The sequence below is a fragment of the Camelus ferus genome, chromosome 24 (genome assembly GCF_009834535.1).
Source record: "Camelus ferus isolate YT-003-E chromosome 24, BCGSAC_Cfer_1.0, whole genome shotgun sequence".
In the NCBI taxonomy this organism is placed as follows: domain Eukaryota; kingdom Metazoa; phylum Chordata; class Mammalia; order Artiodactyla; family Camelidae; genus Camelus; species Camelus ferus.
The window spans coordinates 7,800,066-7,819,218 of NC_045719.1; the positions used below are offsets into that span (position 1 = coordinate 7,800,066).

General features: G+C 36.0%; 1 protein-coding gene across 2 annotated transcripts in view; it reads right to left on the minus strand.

The window, feature by feature from the left end:
• Window positions 1-7,850: 7,850 nt before the first annotated feature.
• Window positions 7,851-19,153, minus strand: part of ROCK1 (Rho associated coiled-coil containing protein kinase 1) — a 106,730-nt gene continuing 95,427 nt past the window's right edge. Inside the window, exons 28-33 of one of the 2 annotated variants that reach the window (XM_032467442.1) lie at window positions 16,203-16,273; window positions 15,909-15,997; window positions 11,900-11,978; window positions 11,476-11,737; window positions 10,591-10,798; window positions 7,851-9,394 (exon numbers count right to left, since the gene is read on the minus strand). In XM_032467442.1, coding sequence (XP_032323333.1) covers window positions 9,391-9,394; window positions 10,591-10,798; window positions 11,476-11,737; window positions 11,900-11,978; window positions 15,909-15,997; window positions 16,203-16,273 — 713 coding nt within the window. In that variant the 3' untranslated portion in view covers window positions 7,851-9,390. The remainder of the gene's footprint in view (window positions 9,395-10,590; window positions 10,799-11,475; window positions 11,738-11,899; window positions 11,979-15,908; window positions 15,998-16,202; window positions 16,274-19,153) is intronic. The other variant, XM_006191773.3, reaches the window with a different exon arrangement.

Consider the following 19,153-nt stretch of genomic DNA (forward strand, 5'->3'; position numbering starts at 1 on the left):
GAGAGACGAGAGAGGTGGGGCGGGGCCCGGAGAGGCGGGCGCGCCAGGGCCCTACGCGTGCAGGTGCGCGCCTGCGCACTGTGCACAGTGCGCGCTGCACGCCGCCGCCCGGCCTGGTCCCTCCCAGCCCCGCCCTCCTGCAGACTGAGTGAGAAAGCCGTGTCTGCGATGGTTTCTTAAAATTTAAGCCTCTCACCTGCTGTCGAATCGGTGGGGCAGTAGGAGTCCGGCTTTTTTCTTTTCTTTTCTTTTTTTGTTCGGGCTTTTTTCTTATTGGTGATGTAGCCAAGAGAAGAGCCTTGCTCCGCCTCTCAATTTGGTCTACTTAACAATGAAAACATCTAACCCTTTCAGGATTTTGCCCAAGGAATACGCATCAAAGCGCTTTGGATACTTCAAAGATAGTCTGTCTTGATTGTACCGTGTTTCTGTGGTTTCTAACAACCCGTTGGGACCCTAGGTTGGCTATGTTAAAGGAGTGGCTACAACGCCCTAGAAGTCCCGCCCCTGACAGCCCCTGTAAGTTCCCTGCAGCCCTCCACTTAATTGTCTTGGACCCATTTCCCCAGTCTAGAAAACGAGGAAACAAGACTGGAAGATTTCTGAGGCCTCTTCAAACTCTAAATTGTCATGGCTGAAATCAATTAAAACATTCTAGATGAATTAGAGAGAAAAGAGAACCCGTAAATGAATGGAGGAATTTCAGAGAAATGCAAGTTGACATTGAGGTACTTTCTTGCTTGGTATAGAGATTTTATAATGATCCCATGTACTGCAAAAGATGAGTTGAAACTCTGTATTTCACAATAGTATAACCCATTTGGAGACTGATTTCATCAATTTACATCAGGAGTCTTATTTACCCTTCACCATTTCACTACTTCAAAACCTATCATAAGGAAACCTAGTCCAGGCAGACACCAGATAAACAAGTTCATACTGTATAGCACAGGGAACTATATTCAACATCTTGTAGTAACTTATGGTGAAAAAGAATATAAAAACAAATATGTATTTCATGTATGACTGAAGCATTATGCTCCAGAAATTAACACTGTAAACTGACTATACTTAAAAAAAACCTACCATAAAAGTATGATCCAAAATGTGACCCAAATGACATAAAGATGCTGTAGAACATTAAAGTAATGTATGTATCATTAAGTGGAAAGAGTATATCAAATTCATTGAGCATTAATAGAAAGCAACCTCACCCCACATCCCATACATTGCTAAGCCCTTGTCCCCGAGTGTCTAATGGATAGAATCTTCTGCTTAAGATTGATTTTTTAAATAATAAATATATTGGTAATATCTTAACCTGCATGTTTATAAATAAATCAACAAGGTCTGTAAAATGTGGCCATATACCAGAAGGGTTTTTGGTTGGTGAACCAGCTACAGTTTATTCCTTGGAATGCCCCCTCCTCATCTGGCCAACAGAAACCAGACGCAACTTTAAAGTCTCTGTTTAATGCTAACTCATTCCTATACATTGAAAGCCTACTCCTATAATTACCCCTTTCTATCAAGTAGCATTACATTGGTAGCTGTTTGCTCCTCTTACTCAACAAGTATGTGTTGAGTGCAAGGTCCTAAGTGTAGAAGCTGTGGATACAAAGATGAATGAAAGTTTCCCCCGTAAGACAGAGAATCCACCAGGAATATTGCAATATGCACCCATTTAACTACATGGCTGTCTGAATTAAGAGCCCTTGGCTGTAAACAACAGAAACCCCAGAGACCGAAGTGATTGGTAATGTAGAGTGAACTGAAAGAATCCATAGGAAAGCCAGCGAACCAGGCACAGATAATGGATAGGAACCGAGGGACATGGGCAGCAGGGAACATACGTGAGGTCACGTTATAGAAACAGTATGGCCACTCCTGTCACCACCTCAATGAGAAATTTCTAATTTTGAATCTACCTCACTCCCTCAAGATTCCAGGTCCTCAGCAAAAATATAATTTACCAGTGACTAGGAAAGGAATGCCCGGCTCCACCTCCCACTTAGTCACGTTGGGGTATGGGGCAGGGGCTGCTGTAATAAATTATCAAAAATTTAGTAGCTTAAAACAACACAAACTTATCTTCTTACAGTTCTGGCAGACAGAAGCCCAAGTCCTTAACCTCAAAGGTTTGGTAAGACTGCATTCTTCTGGGAAGCTCTAGGGAAGAACCCAGTCCTTACCTTTCCCAGATGCTAGGGGCTGCCCACATTCCTGTTCTCATGGCATCACTCCAACCTTGACGTTCATCATCTCAGCTCCTCCTCTGGCTCTGAGCCTCTGCCTTCCTCTTTATAAGGACCCTTGCAGTTGCATTGGCTCCACCTGAATCATCCAGGATAATCTCATCTTAAAATCCTTAACCCAATCACACTGCAAAGGCCCTTTTGGCATATAAGGTAAGGTATTCACAGGTTTAGGAGATTAGGACATGGACGTCTTTGGAGGAGCATTACACGGTTGACCACAGGCTACCCTCCACTCCAAAAAAAAAAAAAAAAACCCAGCAAATGTCCAATATACTTTCTTTTAGCATCTATAATTTTATTCCTATGTCTTTGTCCCTCTACTAAATTATAAACTCTTGGAGGGAAAAAGCTCAGCCTTAAATAATTTGGGAACAATTTGGAAATATATATTCATATTCAAATCACATATATGTGTAGATATATAGTGTTTTATATAATATGTATTTCTCCTATATATCTATGTATCTCCTGGAATAGTACTTTGCCTATAAAATGTGTTCAGTGTTTCCTAAATGAATTGCATAACCTAGTTTTGGTTTAACAGATGAGACAAATTATATTAGGGTGAATACTATGCTGCTGTAATAAAGATATCTAAAAATTCAATTGCTAAATAAACCTCATTACCTCCTCCTCCAAACAAAACAATAAAAAAATTAAAATTCAGTTGCTTAAAGATAGCAGCTTATGGAAGAGTGGAGGGAGAGCGATAGCTCTGCTTCATGAGGTCTTCACCAAAGACCAACATTCCTTCCTCTGCTACTTCCTAAAGCGATGCTTCTCAAAGTTTAATATGAATATGAATCACCTGGGATCTAGTTAAAATGAAGATTCTGATTGAGCAGATCTTGGATGAAGCCTAAGATACTAACAAGCTCTGGGGAAATCACCCTTTTGAGCAGCAAAGCCATCAGGAACCTATCTTTTTCTATTTGGTTGAAAATGGGTTGCAGGCTCACCTGAGTTTTTAGCTCACAGGAAAAAGAAATACAAGAAGGGAAAGTAGAGGGTAGCAACTTCCTTCTAAAAGCAAGAGAAAGGGGAGGGATGTGCACAAATCACTTCCATTCACATTTCAGTGGTGAAAATTATATGGACAAGTTGCTTGGAAGGCTGGGAAATGTACTCTCTAACACAGCAGAGGTATCCTAAATGTCCACTGACAGATGACTAGATGACTAGACTGGGATTTCAAAATTGTAGGATAAACAAGATTATACTGTATAGCACAGGGAAATATACACAAAACGTTATGGTAGCTCACAGAGAAAAAAATGTGACAATGAGTGTGTATATGTCCATGTATGACTGAAAAATTGTGCTGAACATTGGAATTTGACACAACATTGTAAAATGATTATAAATCAATAAAAAATGTTAAAAAAAAAAAGTTGTGGTGTGTGTATGCATATATCTGTGTGTGTGTGTGTGTGTGTGTGTGTGTGTGTGTGTGTGATGGAATACTACTGAGCCATAAAAAAGAATGAAAAATGCCATTTACAGCAACATGGATGGACCTGGAGATTGTCATACTAAGTGATGTAACCCAGAAAGAGAAAGAAAAATACCTTATGATATCACTTACATGTGGAATCTAAAAAATGCTACAAATGAACTTATTTACAAAACAGAAACATACTTACAGACATAGAAAACAAACTTATGATTCCCAAGGGGTAAAGGGGGTAGGGAGGGATAAATTGGGAGTTCGGGATTTGCACATACTAACCACTGTATATAAAATAGATAAACAACAGAGTTCTGCTGTATGGTGTGGGGAACTGTTTTCAGTATCTTGTGGTAGCCTGTCATGGAGAGGAATGTGAAAGGGAAAATATGTATATATAAGTCTGACTGAAACATTATGCTGTACACCAGAAATTGGCACAGCATTGTGCTTCAATGGAAAGAAGAAAACAAAATAAAATAAAATAAAATCTTGGTCCAAAACAATAAGACCACACACACAAATAACAAATGTTGGTAAGGATGTGGAGAAGAGGGAACCTTCATACATTGTTGGTAGGAATGTTAAGTTGGTGCAGTCACTGTAGTATGGAGGGTTCTCAAAAAACTAAAAATAGAACTACCATATGACTCAGCAGTTCCACTCCTGGGTATATATCCAAAAAAACCCCAAAAACACAAATTAAAAAAAATACATGCACCCTAATGTTCGTAGCAGTATTATTTACACTTGCCAAGATATGGAAGCAACTTAAGTGTCCATCAACAGATGGATAAAGAAGATGTGGTATGTATATATACAATGGACTACTACTCAGCCATAAAAAAGAACAAAATTTTGCCATAAATTTTGCCATTTGCAGGAACATGGATGGGCTTGGAAAGTATTATGCTAAGTAAAATAAGTCAGAGAGAGAAAGACAGGTACTGTACGGTATCACATATATGTGGAACCTAAAAAAATACAACAAACCAATGAATATAATAAAAAAGAAGCAGACTTATAGATACAGAGAACTACTGGTCACCAGTGGGGAGGGGGAAGGGGAGGGGCAATATGGGAGGGGGACCAGGAAGTACAAAGAATTGGGTGTAAGACAGGCTCAAAGATGTATGTACAACACAGGGAATATAGCTGATATTTTGCAATAACTTTAAATTGAAAATAACATTTAAAATTGTATAAAAAATAAAAAACAAATTGAAAAAAGGTGTATTTCTACACCTTATAAACTGCAATGTTTTCCCTGTCCCTTTAAGCAACTGCTTTTGTATCATTCATTGAACATTTAACATTTACTTCCTCTTTTACTTATGTGTATAGGAGATACATTTTATCTTTCTCTCTAGACCATAAATACTTCTTTGCACCACCTTCTTTGAGGATTAGAGAATTCAGGATTACATTATGCTCTGAAGCACTTTAATACTTTTAATTAGATCTCTAACTGTGTATCATCTGCACAGGTCTAGGCAGCGACTGAATCTATTTCGTCTGTCTCTGTGTCCTCGAGGCCTGGCACAGACCCCAGCATGGGACAGGCATCCTGTATACTTGCTAAATAACGGATTTTGAGGTGTTGATGATAGAATTCAGAGTAGACAGAAATTGAAGCCAGTGGGAAGCAGTTAGGGGCAGGAACGTTTCAGAGAGGCAGGAAAAGCAAAACATCAAAGCAATCAAATTCATTAATTCAACAATTATTCATTGATTGTCAACCGAGGGATTCTGCATTGTAGGAGCTCACAGTCCATCCAGAAATGGTGTAAGTATATATTTAAACCACTTTATTGAGGTATGACTGACATAGGAAAAGCTTTACATTTTTAATGTACACAACTTGAGTTTGGAGGTAAGTATACGTATGTGAAACCATCACCGCAATCAAAGACATAAATGCCATAAACATATCCTATCACCTCCAAAGGATTCCTCCACCCTACTTAATGATTGTCATAAGATATAGCATAAAATCTACTGTCTTAGCAAAACTTTAAGTATATGATAGAATATGATTAACTACAGGCACCACTGATCTCTAGGACTTAGCTTGTGTAACTGAAACTTTGTGCCCTTTGACCAACATCTCCCCACTTCCTCCCCTCCGGGGGCCCTGCCCACCCGTTACCAGTTACTCTCTGCTTCTATGAGGTTGACTGTTTTTCAGTGTCTGGCTTACTTCTTCCAGCACAATGTCCTCCAGGTTCATCCACTGTTACAAATGGCAGGATTTCCTTCTTTTTCATGGCTGAACATAAAAAGCGCTAACTATGAAAGAGATCAGTAAATTTCACTTCACTAAATATCAGACTTTTGCTCATTAAATGATACGATAAAGTAACAAAGTAAGTAAAGTAGACAAAGCATACTATGCCATTCACAAAAAACTAATTTTTAAAGACATTGTCTTTATTCATCCTACTAGCTGAAAGCTGTTTCCCTTCGGAGCAGAAAGAATTGTCAAGTGTTAGAAAATTAAAAATAAAAATTGAAAAGCTCAAACTAGCAACCCAGTAAGAATCAACAAACTAATATTTGTGAATACTATATTTAATTATTATACAATTGCAGTGATATTAAAAAAAAAACACCTTATCAAGTAATTAAGAGTTTGCCATTTAAAAATTCTTCCACTTATTGATATTTCTTTAAACGAAGGACAGGTTATTTTGAGCTGTCCCAAGTGAGGACAAGGGACCCATGGTTGTTTTGAGCCTGTAAACAATTACAGTGGCTGTGTTCTTTCTAGTTCTTTCTGTGTTCTCTCTCCACCCAGGCTTTCAGGAGTGGTGGGTGGGCAGTCTTGATCCTGAATCTCCATTCCACACTGTCTTCCTGTAATAAAGAGGATTGAAAGCTAAAAGCTACATTTCTCAGACTTCCTCACAGCTAGAATTCTGAAAGTGATTCAGTTTTGGCTGAGCATACGCACCCACAGAAGGCAGAAGTGAGGGAGGGTGTGTGGATGCCAGCAGACAGGGAGGGTCATGAAAAGGATTTTTCGGAGGCACTGATGACAGAGACCCAGGTGTTCAGACACAAGGCTGGTAAGTGGTGAGAGGAATGGTACAGAGCACACCACGTGGTGTGGGATGTAACAGGCGTGGCAGAGCATCGCAGAGAATCGGCAGTGGTGCAGCTTCCTGATCCTCACACTCTCCTCATCCTGGCCCTGCCAGTTACTTTGGCATTGAGTGGTTTCCTGAACTTAGAATAGAAGCAGCTCTCTTGCTTGACCTGGTTTTGCAATGTGGCAAACTGAAAACTCTGTCAGCTCTCAGCAATTCTAGGCTTAATATTTTGTTTTAAAAAAAATCCTCTCTTGCTCAAAACATTAGAATTAACTGTTCTCTGCACTTGACCTTAATATAGTAAACCTTATTAGGTAATGTACACATTAGGACCTTAGTTCTGAGAAGGTAGTAAGGACACTGTCCAGAACTGTGAAGGGTCTGAGGATTTACCCTACTTGCAAGCTACAAGTTAGCTTGTCACAGTTCCATGGATCCTCGTAGAAGACATGAGACTCCTGGATCAGAGTCAAATGACTTTAGACTAACAGCACAGCAAGCAGCATGAGCTACCCGTTCCCATCGGTTCCCCTGCCCTCCGCGTCCCGCGGGGGTGACGGAGAGTAGTCCCGGTGGGTGTGAGCATGCACAGGTTTGCATCACAGCTGAGGAACCCAAAGTTAAGGGCACCCGAATCTTTTATGAGTTCAATCAAATCTGTCCAACTTCTGCCCTGGAGAAAGACAGTTTCTTTATTATACGACAGTAAACAAACCTGCTGCCTTCCTCTCAAGGGAAACACAGTATCTTTCAAGGCTGTTCACTACACAGATCTCCTTGAAAAAGACAGTCTGGAACAAAGGCTGTCAGAGCCTCTGCTCTCAAGACATGAGAAATGCAAGAGACCCACCGAGAACTGTTTCCCAACAGACATTAGCCAACTTCTCACTTCAACTGTAACCACTCTTATTTTAGAGCCAAAGCATGTTTTTTTATCTTTTAAAAATTCACTTTAGTCATGAAATTTAACAAACATTTGTATACAGTCAGAGACTAATTTATAGCATGGTTTCTATTCATCTTAGCCGTGAGAAAACACCATAGCAAACATTATTAAAGGTATCCATCCATAAATTATTTTTATTTCTCATTAAATGAGCACAGAGTCATTAGCATATTAATAACAGATATGTTTATTATTACATATCCATCAGTGCGGCTCTCAATACCACTTGAAACATGCATATCATCCTAGAGACGAATCAGTTTTCCAGTGCTTCTTATCTGATACACATTACTGCAAAGCCATTATAAATTACTGAGGAGGTATTTGGTTAAAAAAATAAACAATAAATCATACTGCCCATATGAATCAACCCTTGTTACTGAACAAGAGTTTAACAGTATTTATCTGATAATCCTATGTTAACTGGAAAACATCACAGATGTATTGCCATAATTTTCTTTTACATTGGTGCAAACTTTTACATATTTTGCAGTTTTATAAAGTCAATCACTATTTTAGCAGGTAGCTTGATGCAAAGATTGTACTCAATTTATGGAAGTCCAACAAACCACTAAATATTTTAAATTAAACCAATTCTCAATGAAAAACCCACTGACACATAATTTTTTGAAAATACGTTTTTTGAAATTTCTATATTTAGTCATGGCAGTAAAATAATCCTCTCAAATTAAGGCACTAAAAGGGCAATGCAACTCCCATTGAAAGTGTTCTAAGAATAATTTACATTTCAAACAGTGCATACATTTCTTATATGTTTGTTAACTTAATGTCTTTATCACTTAAAACCACAAAGAAACACATCATATAATTACAGAAATGATGTACCCCACAAAAATGCTTTTTAAACTTGGTTCTTCTGTACAGTTAGTTCCTAATGTCTCTAGTAGTAAAATAACTCAATATGGCTTGGCAAAAATGCATAGATTAAATGTAACTTTTTTTTTTTTGCCTTCTCCCATTCCCCAATCTACAAACTTGCTGAAACACATACAGTATTTTGTAAAGCATAATGTAAGATATTTATTTTCCATCAAGTCCACTATGGGCGATCAACAGTAAGGCTTTTAAATTCTACAGTGAGGGCACTGAAGTCAAGTGATGTCACTGCTTTCTTAAAATAGTTTTGTATAGTCTTGCAAGAGCACAAAAACTGAAGTCATTAAAAAAAAATTTTCAGTTGTCTCATTTTGAGATATTTTCTTTACTCCTTCCACAAGCCGATCTTGACAGCGACGGCCACTCCACTTGAAAGTGGAAGTCCTTTCCCCTCACTCGTATGAGGAAAACCATGTTCTATCATGATTGACAGGCGTTTTAGAAATTCAAAAAGGCAGCACCTTTTTAAAAAAATATATCTAGCTAAGCTTTCCCCCAATTGTACTTGCATTACACAGTAATAATTAATCTAATCTACCTGTAGGCAAACCCGCAATAAAAAACAAAACAAAACAAAACACAACTCTCAGTGTGCTTTTGTGCCAAAGCAAGGACAGAACAACAGCAGTCTTAGCCCTGAAGCCCGTGATACTTGTGTCAAAGGAACAGCCTGTCTGCTCTGCATGGTTAAAGAAGCCTGCTTTATCAGGTAGCATCCCACACAATTCCACACGGCACTAAGTCACATGGTTAACTGTTGAGGGAAAAAAAGACAAAATTTAAGAAGCACACCCAATTTAATATTATAAAAAACAAAAATTGGAAGAAAAGGTAAATATATATTATCCTTATATATAATAATTAACACAAAATTTGGAAAACAGGAAAAATACAGTATTATCTCCTTTTTGCTTCTACTTTATATTTCAAACACATCCCCCCCCACAAAGCTATAATCCAACTTTAAGTATTGTACATCCAGTTTTTATCCTATACAGGAGAGGGCTGATATAGGATTCTGACAAAGAAGTCAGGAGTGAGGCAATAATGCATGGGAATAGTATGGCAGCTGAGGAAGACAGGAGGAGAAATGGATATGAGTCATTTCCAAGAATGAGATTTGGTTACTGACAACATGGAATGAAGAAACGGGATAAACTCAAAGCCTGCTTGGACGGCTTGCGTGACATTAACAGAGACAGATCAGCATTAGGTCTCAGTTTCTAGATACAAACGTTCCCCTTAATATAGGGATTATGCTCTAGGGAAAGCTGGGCTTTGGTACAGGAGAGAAAACACAGGTGTTAGAAACGGATGGAAATTGCTTTCAACCTGACTGTGCCACTAAGTTGGCTATGTGATCTTGTGTAAGTTGCTTAATTTCTCCGAACCCCATTTATTCATGTGTTAAGTGAGAACTTAATGAGATATCATAACCTCTCCTCAAGAAAGGGTTTAATTATGTCCTGTAATTGCTTACTTTAGCACACAAATATTGCGGAAAAATTTCCAACAAAATCAGCTAAATTCCCCTCCCCCTATGAAAAAAGGGATACTTAACTGGGAAGTTTATTATACTGACACCACCAAATAATTTTGATTAAAAAAACAAATCTATGCCAATATAGTTAAAAATAAAATGAGCAAAGTTTTGTATAAATCTATTTACATTAAAAAGGGAGTAAATTACAGTTTTTTAAAACACTAAGTTCTAAATATGTATCATGTATACCACAACCAATGACAATAAAACTTGACATGGAACTAAATAAATACAACATTTACAAATATAATTACCTTCTAACAGGAATCACTTAAACTAATTTGTAAAGTCATTTCAATAAATACCTAGTTACAAATGATGCCTTTTATGGGGAAAAGAACAATTAGATTTTGGATTTTAATAGCTATTATCCAATATGTTAAAAACATTAACATTTCAATCCTTACCTAGGTTTTCCAGATGTATTTTTGACCACTTTCCGGAAGGACTGATTTGCAGCGGATCTCGTGGAAAGTGTTCGAGGGGATGCGCGGACAAAACCAGATGGTGGATTCTTAGGTATCTTCTTTACTAAATGAGTTACCCACTTTTTTTGTTCATCCTGAGAACATGCCAATAGCAGCATATCTCTTGCTGATGTTACATCATAACTTACTATGTTAAGAAAGAAAACCACAATTAAAGTCATAGAAAATCTGCAGGAATCCTATCCTTCGTTCTTACAATTTTGAAAGATTTATTATGCTTAATTAAGCTTGGAAAAGATAATTTCTTCTTAATTTAATTAAGTTGGAAAATTTTAAAAGAAAACATTAGTCATAAACTAATACCAAATACCAAAGAAGTAAAATCAGAAATACAAAAACAAATTGCAAAAGTGAAACAAATAAACGTATCTATAGAACACAAGTTTTTTACCTTAAAATAGCTATAGGTCTTTATTATTTCTCTCAAGCTAAACTAGAGGACTTTGTCTATGATATGGCATGCCAGTCCAAACAGTGAAACCCAGACAGAAAGAAAATAAGCAGGAGGTGAAGACTCACGGGGGAGATAGAGTGAAACGCACCTACAGCCCTTCTCTCCAATTTAGGATTTCTTAGTGGTATGTCTTCTGCAATGGGGTGACTCTCTTTAAAAACATTATGATCAAAGATAAATCTGTAGTTGTGAAATGACAGCTGCACGTTGCACCACCAGGGCCAAAATATTTTTTCTTATGTTACATTATCTCTTTTCAGTTTGGTATAGAGTGCTACACTTGCAGAAGATATTTCACTGAGACAATTCTCTAGTTTGTTAAAAGTTGTAAAAATAATTTTCATGCTCACCTTTACACGGAGAAATTAAGTCCTCCTTCTTATCTATGTGATCTCTGTGGCACTTAACGTGGCATCTTCGACATTCTAGGGCAGGGGGTGGCTTAAAAACATGCCAGAGAGGTTTGGCACAGGCCTCACAGTTGGCAGGAAAGTGGTAGAGTGTAGGAATGAACTCATGGCCTTTGTGGTTTTGAAAATTAGTTTTTTCAGCTTGTTGTACTGGTTCCATCTCTACATCTTTTCTACATTCACCTTCATTTGCATATAGTATCTACATTCAGGAATGGTAAATGGAAAAAGATACAACAAGGGTCTTAATCTGTACACACAAGTTTCAAATGTATAATAGCATTGGTGTATTTACATTTACTTTGCAAAATACACTTAGTACTTAGGTAAAGGATCTTCTAAAATTGTAATTTCAGATTTTTACCTGGAATATTTTAGGAATTTCTTCAGTTTCAGCTCTGTACACATCTCCCTGGGTTACAGGTCGAACATGAAACAATTTACTAAAACGAAGATAAATGTGATGTAGGCCATTATAAAAACTCATTTACATCAAAATACATAAACAGGTATTTCACTAAAGAGGACACACAGGCAGCAAATAAGCACATGAAAAGATTAGTCATTAGAGAAATGCTAATTAAAATCATAATAAGTAACACTATATACCTATCAAAATTTTAAGAATAAAAATAGTAGTAACACCAAATGCTGATGATGATGCAGAGAAACTAACCACTCATGTAATTGTGGTAGAAATGTAAAATTGCAGAGCCACTCTGGAAGAGGATGGCAATTTCTCACATGAAACTTTCTATATGAAAACCTGTATATGAATATTCACAGCAACTTTATTTTAATAGCTCCAAGCTGGAAAAAACCCAAATGAATGGTTAAATAAACTGTGGTACATTCATAAGATGGAATACTACTCAACAATGAAAAGAAACTACAACCTGGATGGACTTCAAGGGAATTACCCTGAGTGAAAAATGCAGATCCCAAAAGTTATATACTATTTTATTCCACTTATATAACATCCTTGAAATGACAAAATTATACAGGTGGAGAAGAGATTAGTGGTTGCCAGGGACTGGGGTGGGGGTGTGTATAAAGGGTACCTCCTATGGCTATGAGAGGCCAGTATGAGGGATTGTCGTGATAGAATTATTCTGTATTTTAACTTGGTGGCATTCATACGAATCTATACATGCGGTAAAGGCAGACAGGTTGGAAAAGAAGAAGTAAAACTATCATTATTTGAAGATGACATGATTGTATATGTAGAAAAGGAATACACACACACACACACACACACACACACACAAAATCCCTCTAAAACTAGTAAGTGAGGAGCAAGATGAGGATTCAAGGTCAACATATAAAAATAAATAGTGTTGGAATAACCAGATATCCACATGAAAAGAAAACAAAACAAATCCAAAAAACCCTAACCTCACCCACTACTTCTTACCAAGTATAAAAATAAACGACATCAATCAGAACTCAAATATAGAACCTAGAAAAAAAGCTCCTGGGAGAAAATACAGAACACCTTCACAATTTGGGGGCAGGTAAAAATGTCTTGGACAGACTACACAAGAGGCAATAATCCATTCTAAAAAGTGGTAAATTGGTAAATTGGTTCCCATTAAAAGACACCATGGAGAGAGAAGGTATAGCTCAGTGGCAGAGTGCATGCTTAGCATGCACAAGGTCCTGGGTTCAATCCTCAGTATCTTCATTAAAGATAAATAAATAAGAAAATAAAAACCTAATTACCTCCCCTACCCAAAGGAAAAAAAAAAAAAGACACTATAAAGAAAATGAACTGGCAAACCACAGATTGGGAAATATTTCCACTACATATTCCTGACATAGGACTCAAATCCAGAATATGTACAGAACTTCTTAAAAAAAAAAAAAAAAAAAAGCAACCCAATTTAAAAATAGGAAAAAGACTTAGAGACACATAAGATATACGAATGACCAATAAACACATGAAAAGATTCTTGGCATCATTAGTCATAAAGAAAATATAAATTAAAACTGGACAGCAGCATGTAAAACAATGAAGCTAGAACACTCCTTTACACCATATACAAAAATCAACTCAAAATGGATTAAAGACTTAAACATAAGACAAGATACAATAAACCTCCTAGAGGAAAACATAGGCAAAACATTATCTGACATACGTCTCAAAAATTTTCTCCTAGAAGAAATAAAAGCAAGAATAAACAAATGGGACCTAATGAAACTTACAAGCTTCTGTACAGCAAAGGAAACCAGAAATAAAACAAGAAGAAAACCTACGGAATGGGAGAAAATTTTTGCAAGTGAAACCGACAAAGGCTTGATCTCCAGAATATATAAGCAGCTCATACGACTCAATAAGAAAAAAATAAACAACCCAATCCAAAAATGGGCAGAAGACCTAAACAAGCAATTCTCCAAGGAAGACATACAAATGATCAAAAAGCACATAAAAAAATGCTCAATATCACTAATTATCAGAGAAATGCAAATCAAAACTACAATGAGGTATCACCTCACACCAGTCAGAATGGCTGTCATTCAAAAATCCACAAATGACAAATGCTGGAGAGGCTGTGGAGAAAGGGGAACCCTCCTACACTGCTGGTGGGAATGCAGTTTGGTGCAGCCACTATGGAAAACAGTGTGGAGATTCCTCAAAAGACTAGGAATAGACTTACCATATGACCCAGCAATCCCACTTCTGGGCTTGTATCCAGAAGGAACCCTACTTCACGATGACACCTGCACCCCAATGTTCATAGCAGCACTATTTACAATAGCCAAAACATGGAAACAGCCTAAATGTCCATCAACAGGTGACTGGATAAAGAAGATGTGGTATATTTATACAATGGAATACTACTCAGTCATAAAAACTGACAACATAATGCCATTTGCAGCAACATGGATGCTCCTGGAGAATGTCATTCTAAGTGAAGTAAGCCAGAAAGAGAAAGAAAAATACCATATGAGATCGCTCATATGTGGAATCTAAAAAACAAAAACAAAAACAAACAAACAAACAAAAACAAAGCGTAAATAAAGGACAGAAATAGACTCACAGACAGAGAATACAGACTTGTGGTTACCAGGGGGGTGGAGGGTGGGAAGGGATAGACTGGGATTTCAAAATTGTAGAACAGACTACACTGTATAGCACAGGGAAATATACACAAAATGTTATGATAACTCACAGAGAAAAAAATGTGACAATGAGTGTGTATATGTCCATGAATAACTGAAAAATTGTGCTGAACACTGGAATTTGACACAACATTGTAAAATGATTATAAATCAATAAAAAATGTTAAAAAAAAAAAGAAAATATAAATTAAAACAAGATAGCATTTCACATCCAACAGAACAGCTAAAAATCAGACTCAGAACACCAACTGTTGGTAGATGTGAATCAACTGAAACTAATATATTGGTCGTGAGTATAAAATAGCATAACCATTTTTGAGAACTGTTTGGTAGATTTATTTAAAGGTTAAATAAGGATTTACTCTATGACCCAGTATTCTACTCCTAGTTATTTACCCATGAGAAATGAAAACTGAAGTCCACAAAAGTATGTTGAAAGCAGTCTTATTTACAGCAGACCAAAACTGGAAGCAACCCAAATGCCCATCAACAAAAGAATGGATAAACAAATTGAGATATATTCATTCAATGGAATATTACTCAGCAATAAAAAGAACAGACAATCTATAGACATAGCAAAATACTACGCTAAGTGAAAGAAGTCAGGCACAAAAGAATACATACTACAGAATTCCACTAATATGTGGTTCAAGGATAGTCAAAAATAAATCTCAGTATTAGAATTCAGATAATCTTTTTTCCCCCCAGAGGAAGCTCAAGTGAGCTTTTCAGGGTGACAGAAATGTTCTTTATATTGTATTGGGTGGTGACTAAATGGATGCTTACAACTGTCAAAAGTCACTGTACAGAACACTAAAGACGAATGCATTTTATTGTATGAAAATTGCATCTCAATAAAAAGGTAAAACAACAACAGTAACAATAAGAAACTCTTGCCAATGTAAAACGTATTTAATTTAGTTGAAAGATGTCTTTCTTGTTAATGTTTATTTATTTCCTAACAATAACTACATAATCATATACTTTTTGAAATGCTCTTTAAACTTAAAACCAATAAACACTTGAAGTCTGAAAAACAGTGTCTTTAGAATGCACCAATCAGGTATGCAAATTTTCCCTCTCACATTTTGCTAAAGATTTAATACTTAAGTTATTATTTAAATTTGTTAAGAAAAGGAAAAGTGTTACTGTTTAAATAACAAAATATAAACTAAATGGTACGTCTAAAAACAATTGATTATCGTAAGTTAACATTCAACAGACATAAAATTCAAGAAAAGGCAACTTACTCAATGTCCAACACCATAGATGGATTGGATTGTTCCTTATCTTGTTCATCATTATAGAACAAGATTTTTTTGCTGCTTACCACAACATACTGAAATGAGAAAAAAGCGAGAAGAGATATAAAAGCAAAACTAACTTGGTTTGAAGTGATAAGCATAACATTTGCCATTTATGTCCAGAATGTATTATATTACTCTAAAAATGATGCCAATAATAGAGCAGTTAATACAAGTTCTATGCTTCAAAAATAAAATATATAACAAAATATTAATTAGAAAAAATGAGGCATATGGTACCTGTTTCTTCCAGCCATATCGTTTAATATTTCCTCTATTTGGTATTGAAAGCCAACCTTCAATTCTTGATTCTAGGAGAAAAAGAATTTAAAGTATTCAGTCTAAACCTGTCAGGAGGAAAAGCTATTACAAGTTGTCTGACAGCATGCAGCAACAGGCATTTGAACACAGCTAAATGAAAAAGTGCTATAATTTGCTCTTTCATGCTTCAATCACACATATCAACTTTAATGGCCATACAAATATTGCAGAAAAAAACTCCAAGCCACTTTTCCCATAAAATTAACATTTAGTACTCAATTATAAAAGTATGAAGTAACAATACCCTTAACAGCCAGGCAAGACTGGAATGGACTGCAGCTTAAATGGGATATGATATAGAAGACTTTAAATACCATTTAACATTCATGTAAAAGTACTTAGCAAAAAAAAAAAAAAAAATGCAGCAAGTGGAACAAATCAGAGCCATGATTTACACAAGAAAGAGCAAGCAAAAGTACGGAAGTGTCCTATTACTCACAGAAGATAAGAATAGAAGATAAATAAATAAGGAATGCAGGCAGAATCAACTAGACATAAAGAATAAGAGACAAGCATTTTATTTGTTTTCTCAGTACAATATTCTGATAAACTTTTCGGTAAAACACCCAAAACAATGTCAATAAAAGTGTCCAAAACTGGTTGGGGAGGGGTCCTTAATTCTAACGGTAAATCCAATTACAATTCATATCAAACTAAAGAGTTTTTTTTCCAAGAGAAACTTGTTATTAAGCTTGTAGTATCAGAATTTAATAAACAATAAAAGAACACAGAATTCAGTTGGTCAACTGCTAATATTTTACCAGTTTGTACATACCAGAAATTCTTTGACTAATTCAATCAAGACATTTTATAATTATTATTGTTACTAAGTATAATTAATGTTTATTAAAAATATCTAGGGGAAAAAGATTCCATTTAGAAATGACCATTTTATATTAGGTTAGAGATAAGAACATTTGTTTTTTAGATCTATCTTCTTTTAGATCTCTTTTTTGTGTTTTTTGAAACACACAAAAGAGAAAAATAACCAACTATAAGGAACAATCCTATAATGTGACAGATTATCTCTAGCTCAAATGATGACTCCAGTGGGACTACATACTGCCCTCCTCCACACTACTTAAAAATTATAAAACAGTTCAGTCTTACAGTAATGGTAAGAACAGGTAACATTTACTAAACATTTATTATTTGCCAAATGCTTTACCACTAATATCTCATATATAATCTACGTCTAATCTCATGAACACCGGATATTACTTCCCTAGGAATATACGATAAGGTAGGTTCTACTGCCATCCGCCACTTACAAGTGAAAAGACTAAGGCTCAGAGAGGTGAAGTGACCTGGCCGAGGTTAATCAGCAACTGTCAAAGCTCTTGGGTTCACCCAGGAGAGCTGTCTGATTTCTGAATTCAAATACCTGGAGCACAATGCTATTCTGTCCTTAAACAAGCTTTGCAGTTAACTGAATCAGGAGTAATGTTTTTGTTCCAGCTTCTTCCATGTCCCTAATGTTGTTTGTTTTTCGTTATTCCCCTTCATCTAAATTATAGTTGTTAAAGTGAAACAATGAGAAACTTCAGCTCGAAATGATCCCTTTCTTCTTCCAAATTCTTTCCTAGCTGCCCTTATTCAGTTCATTTAAAACTAATTTGTTCCATTAGGTAGTTCCTTGGTAAGTTTTGTGAGCACGAAGGACCATTTACTCACACTTTTATTTTAATAAACCCCACGGTATCTGACACACAGAATAGGTACTTGATAAATCTCTATTTATTATTTTACCATTTTGCGTTTTTCTGAATTAGCCAATTAAAGTCAACCTCTGTAAACAATAGTTGTAATTTAAAAACCAAAGGCTGTTTTATATTAAATAACATACAGAAGGTTGCTGATCATTCACAAATATTCTATCTTAGACAAAAGCAAAACAGTTATTCCTAGGAAAAATTCCCTTCATTGTCCCAAAAATAGTAGCTCTTACTCTTAAGTCAATTAATACCAGTAATTTCTCACTAAAAATAAAAGATGTCAAACTACTGAAATCTTGACATTTATACAAAACTGTGTATGCCAAAATATCTCTTCCCCCACCCCAAGTTATTTCTCTGTCAGAGTGAATGCCGGAAATATTTTAAGCTTTCTGGCTCTAGGTTTGGATTAACTTGTCAGGGTTTTCTTTGAATATATTAAATGAAACATATTTTCAATGAATTGTTGCATGTTATGATTTTACACTGTCATTTCAGTATCCCTAGAGAAATTTTATACCTCAAAGGCATTTTATCAAATAAGTCCAATTTTATATTTGCTCTAATTTAAATTAATGAAGAAATCAGGAACTCAAAAAAAGTGCTCAAGATATGTGAAAGTTTTTGCTAATTTAAAACAATAATGTTATAGGAGAGAATTTTAGTCTTTCCTTCTGGTGAATTCCCCTCAGAGAAGCAGGTAAACTAAGCTCAGTGATGCATATAATCCATAAGAGATAATAAATATTGGGGGGAGGGTACAGCTCAATGGCAGAGCGCATGCTTAGCTTGAATGAGGTCCTGGGTTCAATCCCCAGTACCACCACCAAAAAAAAAGAAAATGACTATTAATGAGTGCAGATAACCAAGTGTTCCTTATATTTTATCTAATTTTACGTTCTTTTTAGTTTCTTAGGTCAGTAATTTCAAAAGAAGGGGGGAAAAAAAAACCAAGGAAGGAGAGCCAGTCATCAAGTTAGTCTTTTCATCATCTAGGCAATAGGCAACCTTAAACCTTTATGTTCACACAGTGTGCTAAGGCCACAGAACCAAACAGGATGAAGACATAAGAGAATGAAAGTGATTTTAAGAACTTCAAAAGTTTATAAGTCACAGAAGGCTCAACAATTTTTTCTAAGCTTTTTAGAATTGGGA